The sequence below is a fragment of the Kwoniella newhampshirensis genome, chromosome 3, assembly GCF_039105145.1.
Source record: "Kwoniella newhampshirensis strain CBS 13917 chromosome 3, whole genome shotgun sequence".
Classification (NCBI taxonomy): domain Eukaryota; kingdom Fungi; phylum Basidiomycota; class Tremellomycetes; order Tremellales; family Cryptococcaceae; genus Kwoniella; species Kwoniella newhampshirensis.
The window spans coordinates 1,422,315-1,439,077 of NC_089957.1; the positions used below are offsets into that span (position 1 = coordinate 1,422,315).

Genomic DNA, 16,763 nt, shown 5'->3' on the forward strand with positions numbered 1-16,763 from the left:
TACGGCTCGAGCAGCCTTCAAGGAACTACGACAGACCAGCACCGCGGCAGAGTACTTCGCTCAAGTAAGACGATATGTTGGAGTCTTGGGATGGAAGGATCAGGAGCCAATCATTGAGAGGGCTATAGACGGACTATCCAGTCAGATGAAGGATGAGATAGCTCGACATGGAAAGGACTTCCTTACCTTGAACGAGTTATCAGCCTTTGTGGTTCAACTCGACAACCGTTTACGGACTCGAGAGGCTGAGAAGAAGAATGAAGAGAAGAAGGTTGTTAGCAAGGAAAGCAAGGAAAAGAAAGGGGATAGCGCTAAGTCACCATCTCCATCCTCGTTGACTCCCATTCCTTCCTCAACGAATCCGTCGAGAACTTCTAGTTCTACCCCAGGTCCCACGTCGAGTTCTACGAATATTACTCCTGGGACTAGACTTCCGCAGGAGGAACTTGATCGTCGAATGGCGGAAGGACTCTGTAGGCGTTGTGGTCAGCCTGGTCACATTGCTATGGAATGTAGGGGGGGATATTACAATCGTCTCCCTCAGGCTACGGGAACTGCACCTGCAGACCCAAAAGCTTGAGGGACGATGGAGCAGGAGAGGTACATCGTTCTGAGTTAGCTAACCTCTCTGCAATAGTACAGGACTCAAAGATACCCGTTAGAAATAGAGATATGTTACCCCTACAAGCATCCACCATTAATTCCTCTCGTCCCGAGTCATCTCCTTCCATTCTCGATTCCGTTAGTTTCGATACCAGCAAAGCATCTTCCTCGAATATACCCGTTCCTTCGCTGCCTCTCGGTATTCCTAGATCGTCTATCGAACATTCCATCGAGTTACAGAAACCCCAAGCCGTTGTCACTGGATATCTTAGCGGAATTCGAAGTCAAATGGTGACCATTCTCCTCGACAGTGGAGCTGGTCTGAACTACATCGATAGTACCGTCATAGAGGAATGGCATTTGGCGACTGTATCATATGACGAACCTCGACAGATCACCCTCTTCGATGGCCAACCAAGTTCCGCCGGTCCCATTACAAAGTATCTTGAAGATACTGTTCAGATAGGAGAATACTCGGGTCAAGTCAGATTTGATGTGACCAAGTTATCAGGAGTACATATTGTTCTCGGATATGATTGGTTACAAGCAAATCATGTCATAGTAGATTTTGGACGACGAATGGTTAATATTCTGAACTCTCCAGGGGAGAATACAGAACAAGAACCACTCAAATCCGTTACCGTCTCGTCCAAGTCCTTGTCTTCGTCCTCGCCCTCGTCCTTGTCTTCGTCCTCGCCCTCGTCCTTGTCCTCGTCCTCGCCCTCGTCCTCGTCCTCGTCCTCGTCCTCGTCTTCGACATTGCCAGTTATCGAAGGGCCCATAAGGTTGGTAACAAGTTCGACAAAGGTTCAAGCCCCAATGTCTACCAACGAGATATCGGAAGTTTCGAGTTCGTCAAACACTCCTTCCGGTCTATCGAAAGCCGTCTCTAAATCCTCGATGTTCCCGAAATGGCGGTCAAAGTATCGACCTTTGACGAATTTCAAAACTAGGAAGGATGCAGCCACGTATCCTAACTACATTCCTGTCTCTTCACCGAGTAAATGGGTACCTAGTCCTATAGCAGGGGTTAGTCCTCCGGAATCAACGCGACTCTGCGCCATTGCTTCTGAAGACATCAAGGTACCGGACGATTTCAAGCTTCTTCCAAGTTTCTGTGAACCTATGGAGTTCACTGAAGAGGAACGTGTCGAGGTAATGAAGGTGGTTCCAGCTGAGTTCCATGAATTCCTTGACATATTTCATCCTCGTTCTGGTAAGGAGATTCTTGCACCTGCAAGAGAGTATGATCTAAAGATCCAACTCAAGCCGGAGGCTAAGCTTACCCCAGCTCCTCTTTACGAGCTCAGTCCTGATCAAGTTGGAGCTCTACGGGAAACTCTTGATAGGGAACGAGCTGCTGGAAGAATTCGACCGAGTAACTCCCCATACGGTTCTCCTACCTTCTTTGTCCCGAAAAGGACGGAAAGTATAGAATGGTGGTGGACTACAGAAAGCTAAATGCAGCTACGGTCCCCGACGCCTACCCACTTCCTCTTATCAGCCAAGTTACTCTTGATCTCTCTCGGTCTAGGTATTTTAGCAAATTCGACCTTCCCAGCGCCTATCAACTACTACGAGTGGCAGAAGGCTACGAGAAGTACACAGCCTTCAGGACTCAATTCGGAATGTTTGAATCGCTGGTGGTGCGAGATGGGCTTCGTAATGCTCCAGCTGTGTATCAGCACTTTCTCAACGAGATCTTCGCCGATCTATTGGGAAAAGGCGTAATAGTATACATTGACGATATCATAGTTCACGCTGTGACCTTGGACGAGTTGCGTCGACTAACAAGAATAGTTTTCGAACGACTCCGCAAAGCGAAACTCTTCTTGAATGCTGCCAAATGCGAGTTTGAGAAGACCGAAGTCAAGTTCCTCGGTTTCATGATCTCGGCAAACGGTATTGGGGCAGACGCTTCGTATGTTCAAGGAGTGGTGGACTTCCCGGTACCAAAACTCTTCGAGAATGTCGACGTTTCCTTGGACTTGCGAGCTATTATCGACGTTTTGTCAAGGACTTCTCTAGAATTGCCAAGCCGTTACATGCGTTGACTGGCAAGAACATTCCTTTCCAGTGGACGACTCTCCAGCAACGAGCCTTCGATCTCCTCAAACGCACGATGTCCACAGCTCCAGTTCTTGCCCACTTCAACCCTTTAGCCGAGACCCTCATACAGACGGACGCTTCGCATTTCGGCTGGGGATTCGTTATTTCCCAGATAGATCCTACGACAGCGCTAGAGCATCCAGTCGCCATGGAATCTGGATCCTTCAGAGGGGCGGAATTGAACTACACCGTCACTGAAAAGGAGTTCTTAGCAATAGTCATGGCATTCAAGAGAAAGCGACATCTATTACTTCAAGTCTTCTCGACGGTAGTAACGGATCACCTCAATCTGACATACTGGATGGAACCTCGACAGCTTAACTCTCGTCAAGCACGATGGGTCGACCTTCTCTCCGGGTTCTCGTTCAAGATAGTATATCGACCTGGGTCCAAGGCAACCTTTCCAGACGCCTTATCAAGACGAGCAGATTATGTTCCTGCGGGAGCCGATTTAGAACAGGACTTCGTGCAGGCGCTACCGAGTCTTGATCAATCCTCGCTACTTCCCGAATCTTACGATAGTCCCTTGCGTGCGCTTGTCCCTTCGACGGTGGAGGACCAAGACGACGGCGATGAGGAGTCAACCTCTACAGACGACGACAAGATGGACGTTGATGGGATCAAGGAAGGGTTGGTAGAGGATTCGGATTTAGATACAGTGAGAGAGATCTTGTCACGAACTCTTGCTGGCCCCGATACCGTAGAAGATCCCTGCGACTCTCCAGAACCTCGATTATTGCGGAATCTTGCCAGACGAATGGGTTTTCCCGACTCAGCGACCTTCGAATTTAACGAACAAGGCTTGCTCACTCTGGATGGCAAGATATACATACCGGACCACAAGAATTTTCGCACCATAGTTCTCAAAGCGCATCATGATAGTGTGATGGCAGGACACCAGGGAGTGAGTAAAACCGTTGAATTAGTGCAACGGAAGTACTGCTGGCTTGGATTACGCAGGGATGTCGAGCTGTATATCAAAGGCTGTGTTACCTGCCAGCGAAATAAACCGGTTCGACAGAAACCGCAAGGTTATCTCCAGTCTCTCGAGGTTGCCGATGCTCCATGGTCTTCGATTTCAATGGATTTTGTCGAGGAATTACCTAAGTCCCAAGGTTTCAACTCGATTTTGGTTGTCGTCGATCGACTCACAAAGTGGGCAATATTCATTCCGACTACTACAACTCTTACGGCCTTGGGCTGCGCCGACCTGGTTATCGACCATGTTTTCTCTCACCATGGGTTGCCAACGAGTATTGTTTCAGATCGGGGTCGAAGTTTACAAGTCGTGTGTGGTCTGGGGTCTGTAAGTCTCTTGGAATCAAGGTGTCGTTGTCTACTGCTTGGCATCCACAGACGGATGGGCAGACAGAGAGAGTGAATCAGGTACTTGAACAGTACCTGCGTATCTTCGCCTCGTACAAACAGGATAATTGGTCATCACTCTTGGCTCGTGCATCGTTTTCATACAACAATTCGGTTCATTCAGCGATCAAGATGTCACCCTTCTTCGCCAATTACGGATTTTCCCCTCGATGGATTGAAGACATCATTCATGATGATGTTTCTTCTCTCGCCCCAATGGTCGAGAAGATCAAGTCAATGTCTGAAGTTCATGAACTATGCCAGCGAAATATCGAGCTGGCCAACGAGGATTACGCACGATATTACAACGGGAAGCGAAGGGAAGAGGTTAAGTACAAGGTTGGAGACAAGGTGATGCTAAACCTTAGGAATGTGACGACCAAACGACCTATGAAGAAGTTAGATGTCAAATGGGCTGGTCCCTATGAGGTAACGGAAGTCGTTGGCGAGCATGCTTACCGTCTGAACCTTCCTAGCAGCATGAGAATTCATGACGTCTTCCATGTTATCCTTTTACGTTCGTTTACGCCTCCACTCCTTCCCGGACAGTCCTACGATCCACCTGGCCCGGTAGAAGTGGACGAGTTGGGCGAAAACTCGAGATCAGTCGAATTATCGACTCAAGAATTCGGCGACGACGTCTAGAATATCAAGTGGAGTGGCTAGGATATGAAAATACCGATGACGCGGTATCTTGGGAGCCTGTTAGTAACTTGGAAGGTGCCCAGGAATCGGTGGAAGAGTTCCACCGTGCGAACCCTGACAAGCCTTCGCCTAGAGACCTGAGTCGGTAACGTACTCTTGTTCTCGCTTTTCTCTTTATACCCTCGAGATACCCGTGTAATGGTCTTTTTTCTTCGATATCCTGCTTTCAGTTTGCCTTGTTTCGCATCTCTCCTGGTCTCATGAGACTTCCGTTGAACGGAGTCCATTTTGTCTCTCTCTGCTCAGAGCCATTACTAAATCCACGATTCTGCTAATATGACATGTTTTCTCTAGGACCGCAGTAACCGAAATGCATAGACGGCCATATGTACAACTCAAGAAGATATCTACAGTTGAGAAGAGCTGGACGGGCCTTGTTCTCCCTCTCCATCAAACTCACCAGTAACCTCGTTCATTGGAATGCCAAGGAGACGTGTGATCCTACGAGCCTCAACGATGGCATAGTGACGGGTTGGACCGACGGTGTTTCGGGCGAACTCCATGTGATGGATCAGGCGAAGCCATAGCTCACCCTCATCGTAGCCCTCGTAACCCTCCCCTGCGCTCGCCTTGTGCGAGCAGGATTGGGAAAGGCAAGTGTAACACTTTGAATTCGGTGTTGGGGGACCCAAACACACGAAATTCCCTTTCCGGCACCTCTCGCAGGGCTTAGGTCGAGGGACGGCACTAGGATGATTCCTCTGCGTTCACAATTAGCTAAGTTCTCGCGAGATCGTGCATCGGTATCACATCGCTCACAAGAATAACATCCTCGCTCCTGTCCGTATTCTTCGGCTTTCGTGGTCTGCCGGGTGTCGATCGTGTGCCAGGAGTTGAGGAAGCTCTTCCTGGTCGTCGATGGGGAGTTTTCGGAGACTGGCGAGGAGGTAGATCATGCCCGTGAGGAGGTGGGGTTTCAGGCGCTGCCTTTCTCCAGGGGGCGTCTTCATCACCTTCGAAGCCGTCGGGGTCTACAATTTTATCAGCTGAGTGTCTAGAATTGATTCACTACGGTGCTCACCATTCTCGTTCTCCATGTTCCAGTCGTCTGGGTCTCGAATAACATCCTCGTCCCGGTCATCCTCGTCACCATCGTCCTCTGGACCTCTTTCGGACCTTTGATAGTAGTCAAGATCCATCTCTGACGGGATGTCCATGTTACTGGGCATCCATTCGTCCCCTTCTCGTGGGATGTCGTCTGGAGGAGAGGATAGGCTTGAACTACGGCGGGATCGAGATGTAGTTTCCTCCGGGCGAGTGGAGTCGGTACGGTTGGTGTAGGAGAAGGAGTTGCTGCGATTGGAGGAGGAGGAAGGAGAAGTAGTCGTTGGGGGGGTAGCGATGGTCTCCCTCGCCGGTGATGGTGATCGGGCTGTTCTCGCTAATCAGCGCTAAGTTCCGCACGTCTCAATTGGGTTCATTGCTTACATCTTGGGATATTGTACTGGTACGTACGAGGTCGTCGGGGGGGTGCTGTAGCGCGAAACTGGGTTTCGCGGCCGGGAATGTCGAGTCGGAGGATCCCCGGTCGAACGCTTGGCGTCGACAACGACCTCTGGGGTCGGGGGATGATAGGAGAGTAGGTGATCCTGGGGCTAAGGCGGGGGCGAGGTCTCGCCCTAGCCACAGGAGCAGGGGTTCGCGGTTCGGGAGATGAAGGCATCTCTGTGAACCGTCCGCCTGGTATGGCGTCAGCGTCGCTGAGTACCATTTTCTTTCATGATTAAGGTCTGGACAGCTCACCGTGGTTTTCCTCTCGCTCGCGACGTCCGTTCGTCGCCTCGTCATCGAAGTCGACACTGATATCGAGGTCTTCGGCGTCTAGGACCGCCTGAACCGCTCCTATCGGCTAACGTCAGCATATCATTATCTCGCTTTTCTTGACCCTCTGTTCTTTCGCGTCGATTATTGCTTCGTTTTCGACTGCCCATCGGCGCTCTACCTCGTCCTGCTCGCTTTCGCTCGCTGCTATCGATACAGGGGCTCGGCACTCACCTCGCCGTCCCATTACGCTCAACTGTCCACTGGCAGCTCGGATTCTCATGTTTGTTCCTGTCGTCCTGTCAGCATCTGCCACACACCGCGCGTATGGCGTGCTTCTCGACTTACGCCTGGAAGTGTTGTTTGAGCGAGGCATTTCGGGATGGATCTTGAATGTTGTGGGGGTTGACAATGGTATTGAGGTGAGAGATGAAAAGCTACTGCCTTGAAAGTTGAGTTACGCTCTTGAGTCTTCACCTGTGTGGTACGATGCTGTTGAATTTCCCGTTTCTAGTACCGGCGGTTCCCCCTCCTTTCGGTATACACTGTCGCTTCTTACGCCCGTGCGCATTCGTCGAAATTCTCCTTGTCCTTGCGAGGTCCCCCATATCCTACCGACTTACCCTCACTGTTCTCTCTATTCTCATCTCGCCGGAGCTCGATCATAAGGGGGGGCAGAGTGTCATGACGGCCATTCCGCCACGACCACGAATAAGCCATTATTACGTAAACCCTCTTGATATCTTCGACTTCTTCGATATCTTCGAGCACAACTCGATATACTCGCCGAAGACCGAGTTAAAGGGGGCTGCAGGTGAACGATAGAAACAGGAGGAAGTTGATCGATGTTCTACGCATCCTGGCGGATGGATCAGTGGAGATATATAGGTACATGGTCTTAGTTCTCGTTGTTCTAGTCTTTCTCTAGCGATTTCTCGATTGAAAGTCATACCTAGTACCTTGCTCATCGTTCAACGATATCACTGTGGTACCTCAGTCTATCTAGAACTGCTACGAGCCCTTCTAGATATCCGCGTCAAGTTCCTCGCCATCCTCGCTATCCTCGTTATCCTCGTTATCCTCGTTATCGTCGTTTCCTCATAGTATACTGTCTCGTTGTGTGATAGGGCTCATTGACTGAGGCCACATTGACCATCGTGACATATATTTACCGTATGTGGTGAATAGGATTGATAAGCTTGTCGACGTTTCGGTTCTTTCTCCGATGAATGCCGTTTCGTTCAATTGTTTGTCAAACTCCTGGGAACTTTGTCGGAAGTTGGCCTTACTGGTATGCAATCGTGACATTTATCAGGTAAGGGTTTGCTGCCATGGTGGTATGAACACCATCAGCCTTCAGTCTGATACACTTTTGGCTGTTGGCTTTGTTGCCTTCCGGCCCTTGCAGAGTAGCTTGCTTTCAGCAAAGTTCACAAAATCGTGTTGATATTTAGTGCAATCATGAGTTTGAATCAAATGTGAGCATGAAAGTGCGCAAACAGAAGCACCAGCCTCACACCAGTGATGTGTAAAGCAGATGGTATGTACAGGACCCAAAACAGGCCAGGCACATACTACAGGATCCATGATCTGAATAAAACAGCTTAGTCAGGTGAAGCAAGCATTAGGCAAAGGACAAATGATGAGTTAGGTCATACAATTGTAGGTGTACCATCCAGCTAGTTAAATCCGTAACATTCTCGCCTCCAATTGGCGTCTCGGAATTCCGTGCGCCAGTGCAACCTAACGTCTTCTTTATCATCGTTTGATGAGCCGTGCCGTGGTTCTTGCTCATTTCGAATCAAGCATGAACGTCCTTCACGATGACCGGATGTCGCCCTGGCAGAAGCTGCTCAAGATGACAGGTTGACGGGGGACGGACGTGGTGAAATGATCTTGTCGGGGTGAAAGGAGGGTCCGAGCGCACTTGCTCAGTGTGATTGTGTGCTTTGTTGACGTATCGCGCACTGATCCCTCCTTTCTCCGTGTCGTGTTCACACCCGCTTTTGTCGCGTTCTCCCCTTCTTCTTTCTAGTTCTCACAACTCGCTGATTCTCTTCTCTTTATCCTTGTCGATCAGATCGATATCATCAAAAAACCGCTCTCGTCACAACATGGAGGGCGGACATCAGCTCGTCTCGAATACTACGTCGTCAAGTGATACCTGTCACGATACTGACGAGAGCAGGAAGCTCGGTCCACTGTTCGTGGACGGTGCGTATGCAGATGTCCTGCAAGCGGTCTTCGACCATTCGCAGCTGGGCGATATTCCAGCGCTACTGCGAGTGAGTTTGGAAGAAAACAGCACTTTCCCATCTACTGAAGTCGGCAGCTGACCTGGACTGCCCTAACAGGTGAACAAACACGTCAACTCGACTTTCACATCGTCCTCGCGCCTTCAATTACGCTATCGAAAGGCCTTCCATGCTCTCCCCGACTGGCCCACCACATCAAGCAACGCTGCGAAAGCCCTACGTACACTGATCACTCATGAAGAGCGACTCGACTCCTTGCAGCCTAGCGAGATCCGATGTCTACATGAGCCTCATACCAAGGTAACGGACACTCAGGATGGATACTTGCTCCTTGCCGAGGAAATAACCAAACAAACCCCTCCCACGAATGATATGCCGCCGGAAAATGCTCCAGATGGATGGTCCGTGGTGAAGATGGACGCAGAGAAAGGGTGGGACGGTAAGGAAATGGGCGGCAAATTGGTTCAAGGGTTGTGGAAGTGGACGACTCATTTGAAGGAAAGCTACGAATCGATAGCGATGTGTCCAGAGGATAACATACTGGCCATCTCTAGAACTATGTGAGTGTTTCAACCGGCCTCAACGGTGAAGCTGTGGCTATATCCTGAAAAGGGCTGACACGGTCTCCTCACGTCCGTCATAGTGACGAAGGTCCACGCCACGACTTCCCCCCCGATTCTCCCCTCATCATCGCCCGTCGCATCTACTTCTACATCTTGATCCCCCCTTCCGGTACCGCCCCACCATCTAATGGTGTCTTCCAAGCTCCTATTCCACATCCCGACGTAGCGACAACTTTCTTTGAACTGCTCGTACCAGCCAGATACCATCTACACATGTCCAAATTACTTTTCGCACCGGGCGGGAGAATCGCGCTCGCCCTCAGTTGTCCGGAGGCCCCCTCCTTGAGCTTCACGGCTGTATGGGATTGGAAGAAAGGTGTATCGCTGGGCGTAAGTCGATTCTGGATCGAATTTTGCGTACACTTGCTAATTTGCACATGATCAACTCTCTCAGAGAGCGACACCTACATGCATCGCAGCTGAGATTATTGACTTCCGGTTCCTCGGACCGTTTCTGATTTGTTCGGGTTTCCGAATGATAGAGGACTGTTTTTTCAAAGAAGCTGCACGTCGTTCGCGGACCAGCAAATATAGCAGAAGTCATACCTCGACGCCAAAACCGACCTATCGACCAAAAAAAGGCTATGAAGTCCGTGGACGTATAGCCACAAGTTCTCGGAGGAAATCGAAGAGTCACCAAGACTCTTCTCATGCTGACAGAGACGACGAGGAAAACAAAAATCACAGAGAGGAGTCGACGAAGCTGGCATGCAGTCTAGACGTTTTTCGCCTCCTGCCGGCATCCGAAGGTCACTCACCACGGTTTAGAAACGAAGACCTTCATCTCGACGGATCGCACCTCTGCCGCGGCGCATATACCTGGCACTTCGACGATTTTCCCACTTGCGATGGCATTGCTTCTTTCATCTTACCAGCTCTGAGCTCCGAATCCCCCTTCCGTAGCCAAGATCACTTGTCGACTTTCATGTCAGCAGCTCTGACCATGGAAGAAAATTTCCACCCTGTAGGTTTTGATCTCGGAGTGTGCAAGGCCGAGCAGCTTTTCAGAAGGAAGAGGAAGGGCGAGGATATTCTCTCCTTTACCATTACAGGATACACTTGGACCACTGATATGAACATCAAACTGGCTAATTGTATAGGCGTGGTAGACAAGGAGCGGCTCTTCGACTTCATTGGAGACATCTTGGTTCAGAGGCTTTTACTAGCGAGAGAAGGATATAACGAGGAGACGCTTATGGAGGCATTGAAACGAATGGGCCTGGATGGTTTGATGACAAGACCGCAAATCAGGAAAGTTATAGAGGAATATTCCCGATTCCTGGATAACGATGGATGGGAGACCGACGACGAAAGCGAATCACCGAACGTGAAGGCCGCCAATTGTGGCTGTCCCGACCCTACCTCGACCCAGACCGGAGACCGCATGCCGCGCAATTTCAAGCCTCCCAAATCGTCTGACGATACCTCACGTCATTCGGCATCTCATTACCATCTAGCACCAATCCGATGGTTTGAATGGTGGGAGTCGGTGTCTGTGAACTTCGAGCACGACAGTCTTCCCGCTGTATACGGTACTCGAGCTGTCACGGTCACTTTCCGCCCCCCCGACGCAGACGATTTTTCCGAGCCTCAAAGCCTCAGGGTGAGGAATTTCAATCAACATTTGGTTCGCGACGACCCAAGTCTACCGCGGCAGATTCTTGGTGGTTGGTCGAAGACCGGTAAAGACCCCTTCTCTCCGGCAACGAATGGCGTCATTACCTATGCTACGAGAACACTCGAATGCCCCCTCGCTGAACCAATACGTCTCCCTGAATTTCATGATCGTACCATATGCAAGGTATTCGCTGAGGACGATAAACGCATTGATTCAGGTGGCGTCTTCAAGAAGACAGAGATTGAGTCGAATCTGAACTTCCGAGAGGCCAGGAGAAAGATACTCTTGGATGCCAGGAGACCGTTTCAAGAAGTGTATTTTGACGGAGACAGAATCATACTTGCGAATGTGAGTGATTAGCAATATTAAAGGTACTATACTGACGCATTGCCCTTCCCAGAGTTCTGGCGTCATCATCATGACATTTTGAATTGTTCGATAGACAATGGGCAGTCGGCGAGCACGGCTACGGAGGAAGATTGGAAAGCTGCTTGGGCTCAACGGACGATGCGCGGCTGGCAGTACCGTCAACCCGCCGCGAAGATTATGCCGAATTGTACATACAGAGATCGAAAGTGAATATGAATGAGTCCATGCATATGAGAACAATGACTGCATGACTGCGATTGATATCGCGTTGTCTATCGAAGCTCTAAGCATTCTGTTCATGTTGAAAGTAAGCATATATAGGCGGGGAGGATCCCTCCGCGGGTCCACGCGGCTGAAGCACGTTCCGAGACGTAGGGCCACAGGACTGACAACAGGTTTTAGGTCTAATTCGTCTTTCTGTATCGTGAATGTGCGTGCATGCATATCTTGGAGCGATCCCGGAATATCTAAGCTACCTTTTTATCACTGGACTACCCTGAACACGGTGACCACGACCCGACCACGACCACGACCACGACCCAAGTAGAAGAAGGGGATGACTTGAGTTACAGTGCTCGTAACTTATCTGTGGCGTGTCGAACCTGTGAAAAGGCGTTTCAGCTTTTTCATGCTAAAACAGTGAGGGTCGAGGGAGGTCCCGCCCAGGCACCAAATCCACCCCTGAGATGTCAATCCCGATAATGAAGAAAAAAGGCCTAGTTGGCGTGAGAACATTACTACTGACACCCTCTCTTTGTTCGTTCACCTTGACACTTTGCCGTATCTTCGTGGTCCTATACACCCACAACGTGCTATTCTTGTACTGCATGGATGACTCACCTCCCCCCTTGCCTTGTTCTCGTTCACTGAACGAGAGTGGAGAGTGGACAGTGGAGAGTGGAGAGTGGAGCGGAGGAATAGGAAGGAAGGTAGAACAAAGGGATCTCGTTGTCTTTCCTTTGATCGACATACGACGAGGGGGACAAAAGCAGTAGCGTGAGAAGATTATCAGCATGGTACAGTCTGAGCATTGCATGGCCGTCAGAATATTTGCAAGCACACAGTCTCTCATTCCCCCGTCACTCATTCGATTCGGACTTGCTTATACATTTGCTTACATCCACTCACGTACACCACAATCCATCTGATCATCTTCAACCTCGACCCACAGCCAGCCAGCCAGATACAGTACGAGTACAACGTGTGACATCACATCACAACCATGCTGCTTTCAACTCTCCTTCTCGTCCTCCTCCATCCGCTCCTCATGTTCACCGACATTCCCAACCCGTTCCTCGTACATGCCGCTTCGACCGATTCCGACTGCGTCGACCACTGCTCGTTGTGGTCTGTGACGTTGGGATACTGTAGAGGGAGCTGGCCATACACACCTGGTGCGTGGGGGGTCGTTTCTTCTCGATTGCTCGGCTTTTTCGCCACTCGTCACTCGTCAAACGTGTCGTGTATATCGTGGATGAGACGGGTTCTTGTCTTGTTGAGAGACGGGTCGCCCGTCTCTTAGCGCTGCATGTCCGACTTGCTCACTGATCTGAGCGGACTGATATATGCTCTGGACCGTTGTGAAAAACCGTTGTGAAGTTAGTCCTGAACCTGTCGCTGACGATATAAACTCCCGTTCCACAATCTCATCGTCTGCCTCCGTGCTCCTTACTTCACACACTCCATACTCCGACACACCTCATACCCCGACACTTCATACTCCAACACCTATATATCGCGCACACACATCCCTACACCCACACACTCTCTCCACACACGACCCCCACCTCTCTCTTCACGCCACAGCTCAACAGCAAAACGAAACATACACGAACGACTTTGTCCAATGTCTATGTCAAGGCCAAGGCGCGACCGACCGTCTTGGCAATGAATCGATGACAGATGCCGCGTCAGTCTGTCTGGGATGCACCGAGACTCCGAAAGAGATCAAGCAGAACATAGAGGTGAGTGGAGACTCTAGCATGCACTTCCCTCAACACGTTGGGACGACCGTCTCGACCCGTATACTAGTATCGCACCGTTTCCATGGGTTCCATTGAGAAAGTCAAGGTAGCAAAGGCTGACGTGGACGTGTTTTGTTCCCATCTTATGTCACTCGCGACAACAGGACTACCTCAATCTCTGCGCTGTTCAATCCGCCAACGGTACAGCTTCAAACGCCACCTCATACAGACCGGTCGGCTACGAAACGTCCCAGGACTCCTCGAAGAACGCAGTTGGCAGCAATGCTCTGTCGCGCGTAACACAGGTCCGAGATGGAGGTCTTGGCGCGTGGTCGATGGTCATTGTTACCGGGGGATGGTTGGGTTTGAGCTTGACGATGTTGGGGTGAGAACAACGAAGTGATGGACTGATATTTAAAGGCGCATCCCTTTCGGCAGGATTAGCGAAGAATCGACTCTTCCCCCGACATGTTTTCAGAGTAACGTATAATCGTACGGTGTTGTTCATAGAGTAAAGTAGAGCATGTATTGTGTTACTAATCAGAGTTGTTCGAAGAGGGCATGACCGCCTTGGCCAACAGTACCGACGCACTTTCACTGCGAGATCATGCGACGGAAATCAAGACGACCATCTGCCGCATACCTCGCGTCTCACTACATCTATTAGCTTGGACCCTCCTTGCCCTTCGTTTCATGTCGCTGGTTGTCGGACGGAACTCCTCCTCAACAAAACCGATCTGTGCTCAACGCTTTGCCTGATCTCTCAAAAGGTGAGAACGTGGTAATTACCATCTGCTTTGCCGTGCTGTGAAGCGGATATCAGCAATGCTGCTTTGCGTTGTAGGTTCGGCATTCAGACCACACTATTGAAGTAAAGTCAACCGACAAGCCACTCACAAAATGCAGAACGATCCATCTACCATCACATTCCGGATTGAACTGTTTCTGCGCCATCGCGTCTCCCTTATCTTCATCAGGCCTGGTCAAAAGGACTTGGTGGAAGTCCCTATGCAAACTCAATTCGTTCAAAACTTGTTCATGGACAAGCGGCGAAGTTCTTCCCCCGTCTCCGTTTTCGCCGTCGTCGTCGTTACGACCATGACCACTGACATCAAAACCTTCCAAGCTCAGGAGATCGGTTCGACGACCCTTCCCGTTGTCTTTGCGGCCATCGACTCGGTCTGCTCCTCTTAGTTCTAACAGCTCTGGGGGCGCGGAGGGACACTCGGGCGCTATGGGACAGGGAATAACAGTTGTGGAAAGGGATTTTAACTCCTTGACATCAGACGGGGGCAGTCGGTTCGAATGTGCAAAATCTCTTGTTGAAAATTCGTGAACAGTCTCTTGATCGTTCCAGGGTCGGAATAGATTGCCTTGACCGCACGGCCACCAACTGAAAGCCCGAGCACCAATGATAGAAGGCGTGTCCGGTAGTTGATCAGCGGATATTTGAGCGCTACTCGTCCACTCGGACCACTCGAAGGACTTGGCCTTCTCTGGAAGGCTGTTAAGATGTCTCGCCAGAGCCAGAATGTCTCGGCGGAATCTGGAATATTCCAGATACCAATAGAAGGACGGCCGATACTCGCCTCGCTCGTCACTGGGCTTCATTTTACCGTGGATCTGGACGACGAAGATCCCGCGAGAAGCCTGTGTGATTGGAGCCAATCTGGCCGAAGCGGTGAAAAACCCTGATGTTATCTCTACCAGTGGTTCGTTTGTCGGACAGCTGAAACCATCATAAATACGGCGTGGGTTGGGTAATAAGTGGGAACATAAAGGCGTAAGCGGTGCGGATTCGAAGGCACTGATGTTCAAGCTCATTCCATCGGGAAAGGTCAGAATCGTTTCCAAGCTGAGTGCACTCTGGCCCGTCCCAATTGGTAGTCGACAGGAAAAGGCATATGTATCGAGCGAGCATTGATGCGACATGAAGAATTCTCCGGGTCGCTCGTCAGGATTGACTTTTCTGCGTCGAATCATCATAAGAACGTCGCTTGCTAGGAGTCCAAAGCCAAATGCGGGTGTATCGAAATCGTCGTGAATGTACGATAGCCCCTGCTCCAGATGTCAGAATGTCCGACGACAGTCTATCGAATGTACGCTTGAGAGTACTTACACCGAGAAGATGACCTCTCTTCCAATCTATAATCATGACTAGAACCTTTGCCCCTTGCTGCTGTCTGATGTTGAGAACCAGTTTCCCACCCGGATAGACCTTGTACCTCACGTTATCCCATTCTCTCTTAGGCGAGAGAAAGGGAATGTCCAAGAAAGGCCATTTCGCTTCGGGATGTGACACAGTGACTGAACTCTCGGGAGACTGATCTGATTGACAGTGGTCGGGTTTGAGTTGGAAAAAGTGAATACGCTCCCATTGATGTGATTTAACAGTATCTCGATGTCCGGCGACGGCACTAGGAAGGTGAGATGGAATTCGCATTAGCTTGTTCAGTTCCCAATGGGACCGCATGACGAGCTTGTGCAGCATGAGAGAGGTAGCAACTCACTCGACTTGAAGTACAGTCATCAGATTGTCCGGCACACAGGCTTCTGAATACCTGTAACGTCCCTCCAACTCGTGAACTATCCTCCATCCCGTCAAAGTTCCTGCATTCTCGTCCTCAGTGCCATACCCGGGCCCTTCTCCAATGCCATTAGCGTGACTTCGCTCCTCGGCTAGCTCTGGTTCAGGTAATTTCCAAACGCTCCAACCTGTACTTTCCGTCTTCTTCCCTCCTTCTGCCAGGACCAAGTAACCTTGATTCATATGCAAGAACTGACTATTGGGTCGATGGAAACATCGGATCTCCTTCGGCCGGAATGCGACGAGTCGTTTCTCGGTCTCAAGGATCTCTTCCCTTTCTTCGGCCGCTGTAGAGAACGTCCTTGACGTGGGTGGTGCAACGAGTTGGAATTGGAGTCTGATCACTCGGAGTCGTGCCGAAGAATCGACCAGTTGTCTAAAGTGCTTACTGACCTATATCCAGAGAGTGAGAAAGGTACGTCAGTGAGCCGGGGAGAAGGGGAGTTTTGGACAACTGGGAAGTACCGCTCACACGACGGAGGAGGACCAGATCTTGTCCTTGTAGATGACTGAGGACGTTGATCAAGGTGTCTGAGAGAGCAGGGTCGGAGAAGATGTGGTTGAAAGTACCCATCGTTTGTGGGAGTTGAGGGAGTATGATCTGATGCAAAGAGACGAAGCAAACACAATGATACATGTACATGTATCCCTTGCTCACGTTCCCGAATGCTCACGAGTAAGTTTAGGCAGTTGTACCTTGTTATCTGCGTGGCAAATGATCCATGATAGTGGTTGGACTAGGGCAACGATACCGGTGATATCACCTGGTGGGATGACGTATACCACGTGGAATGAATGACTCAT

At 50.3% G+C, this 16,763-nt stretch overlaps 2 protein-coding genes across 2 annotated transcripts; one reads left to right on the forward strand and one right to left on the reverse strand.

The window, feature by feature from the left end:
- Positions 1 to 8,657: 8,657 nt before the first annotated feature.
- Positions 8,658 to 11,469, forward strand: IAR55_001869 (uncharacterized protein; the record flags this gene model as incomplete). The annotated part of the gene is made up of 5 exons (XM_066944992.1): positions 8,658 to 8,828; positions 8,898 to 9,358; positions 9,442 to 9,751; positions 9,816 to 11,387; positions 11,440 to 11,469. 5 exons carry the CDS (start codon positions 8,658 to 8,660, stop codon positions 11,467 to 11,469), a joined length of 2,544 nt encoding a protein of 847 aa, XP_066804915.1.
- Positions 11,470 to 14,191: 2,722 nt separating this feature from the next.
- On the reverse strand, positions 14,192 to 16,533 carry IAR55_001870 (uncharacterized protein; the record flags this gene model as incomplete). Its single annotated transcript, XM_066944993.1, has 4 exons — positions 14,192 to 15,430; positions 15,492 to 15,789; positions 15,883 to 16,352; positions 16,432 to 16,533. The coding sequence occupies 4 exons, from the start codon at positions 16,531 to 16,533 to the stop codon at positions 14,192 to 14,194; spliced, it is 2,109 nt and encodes a 702-aa protein (XP_066804916.1).
- Between the last annotated feature and the right edge of the window lie 230 nt (positions 16,534 to 16,763).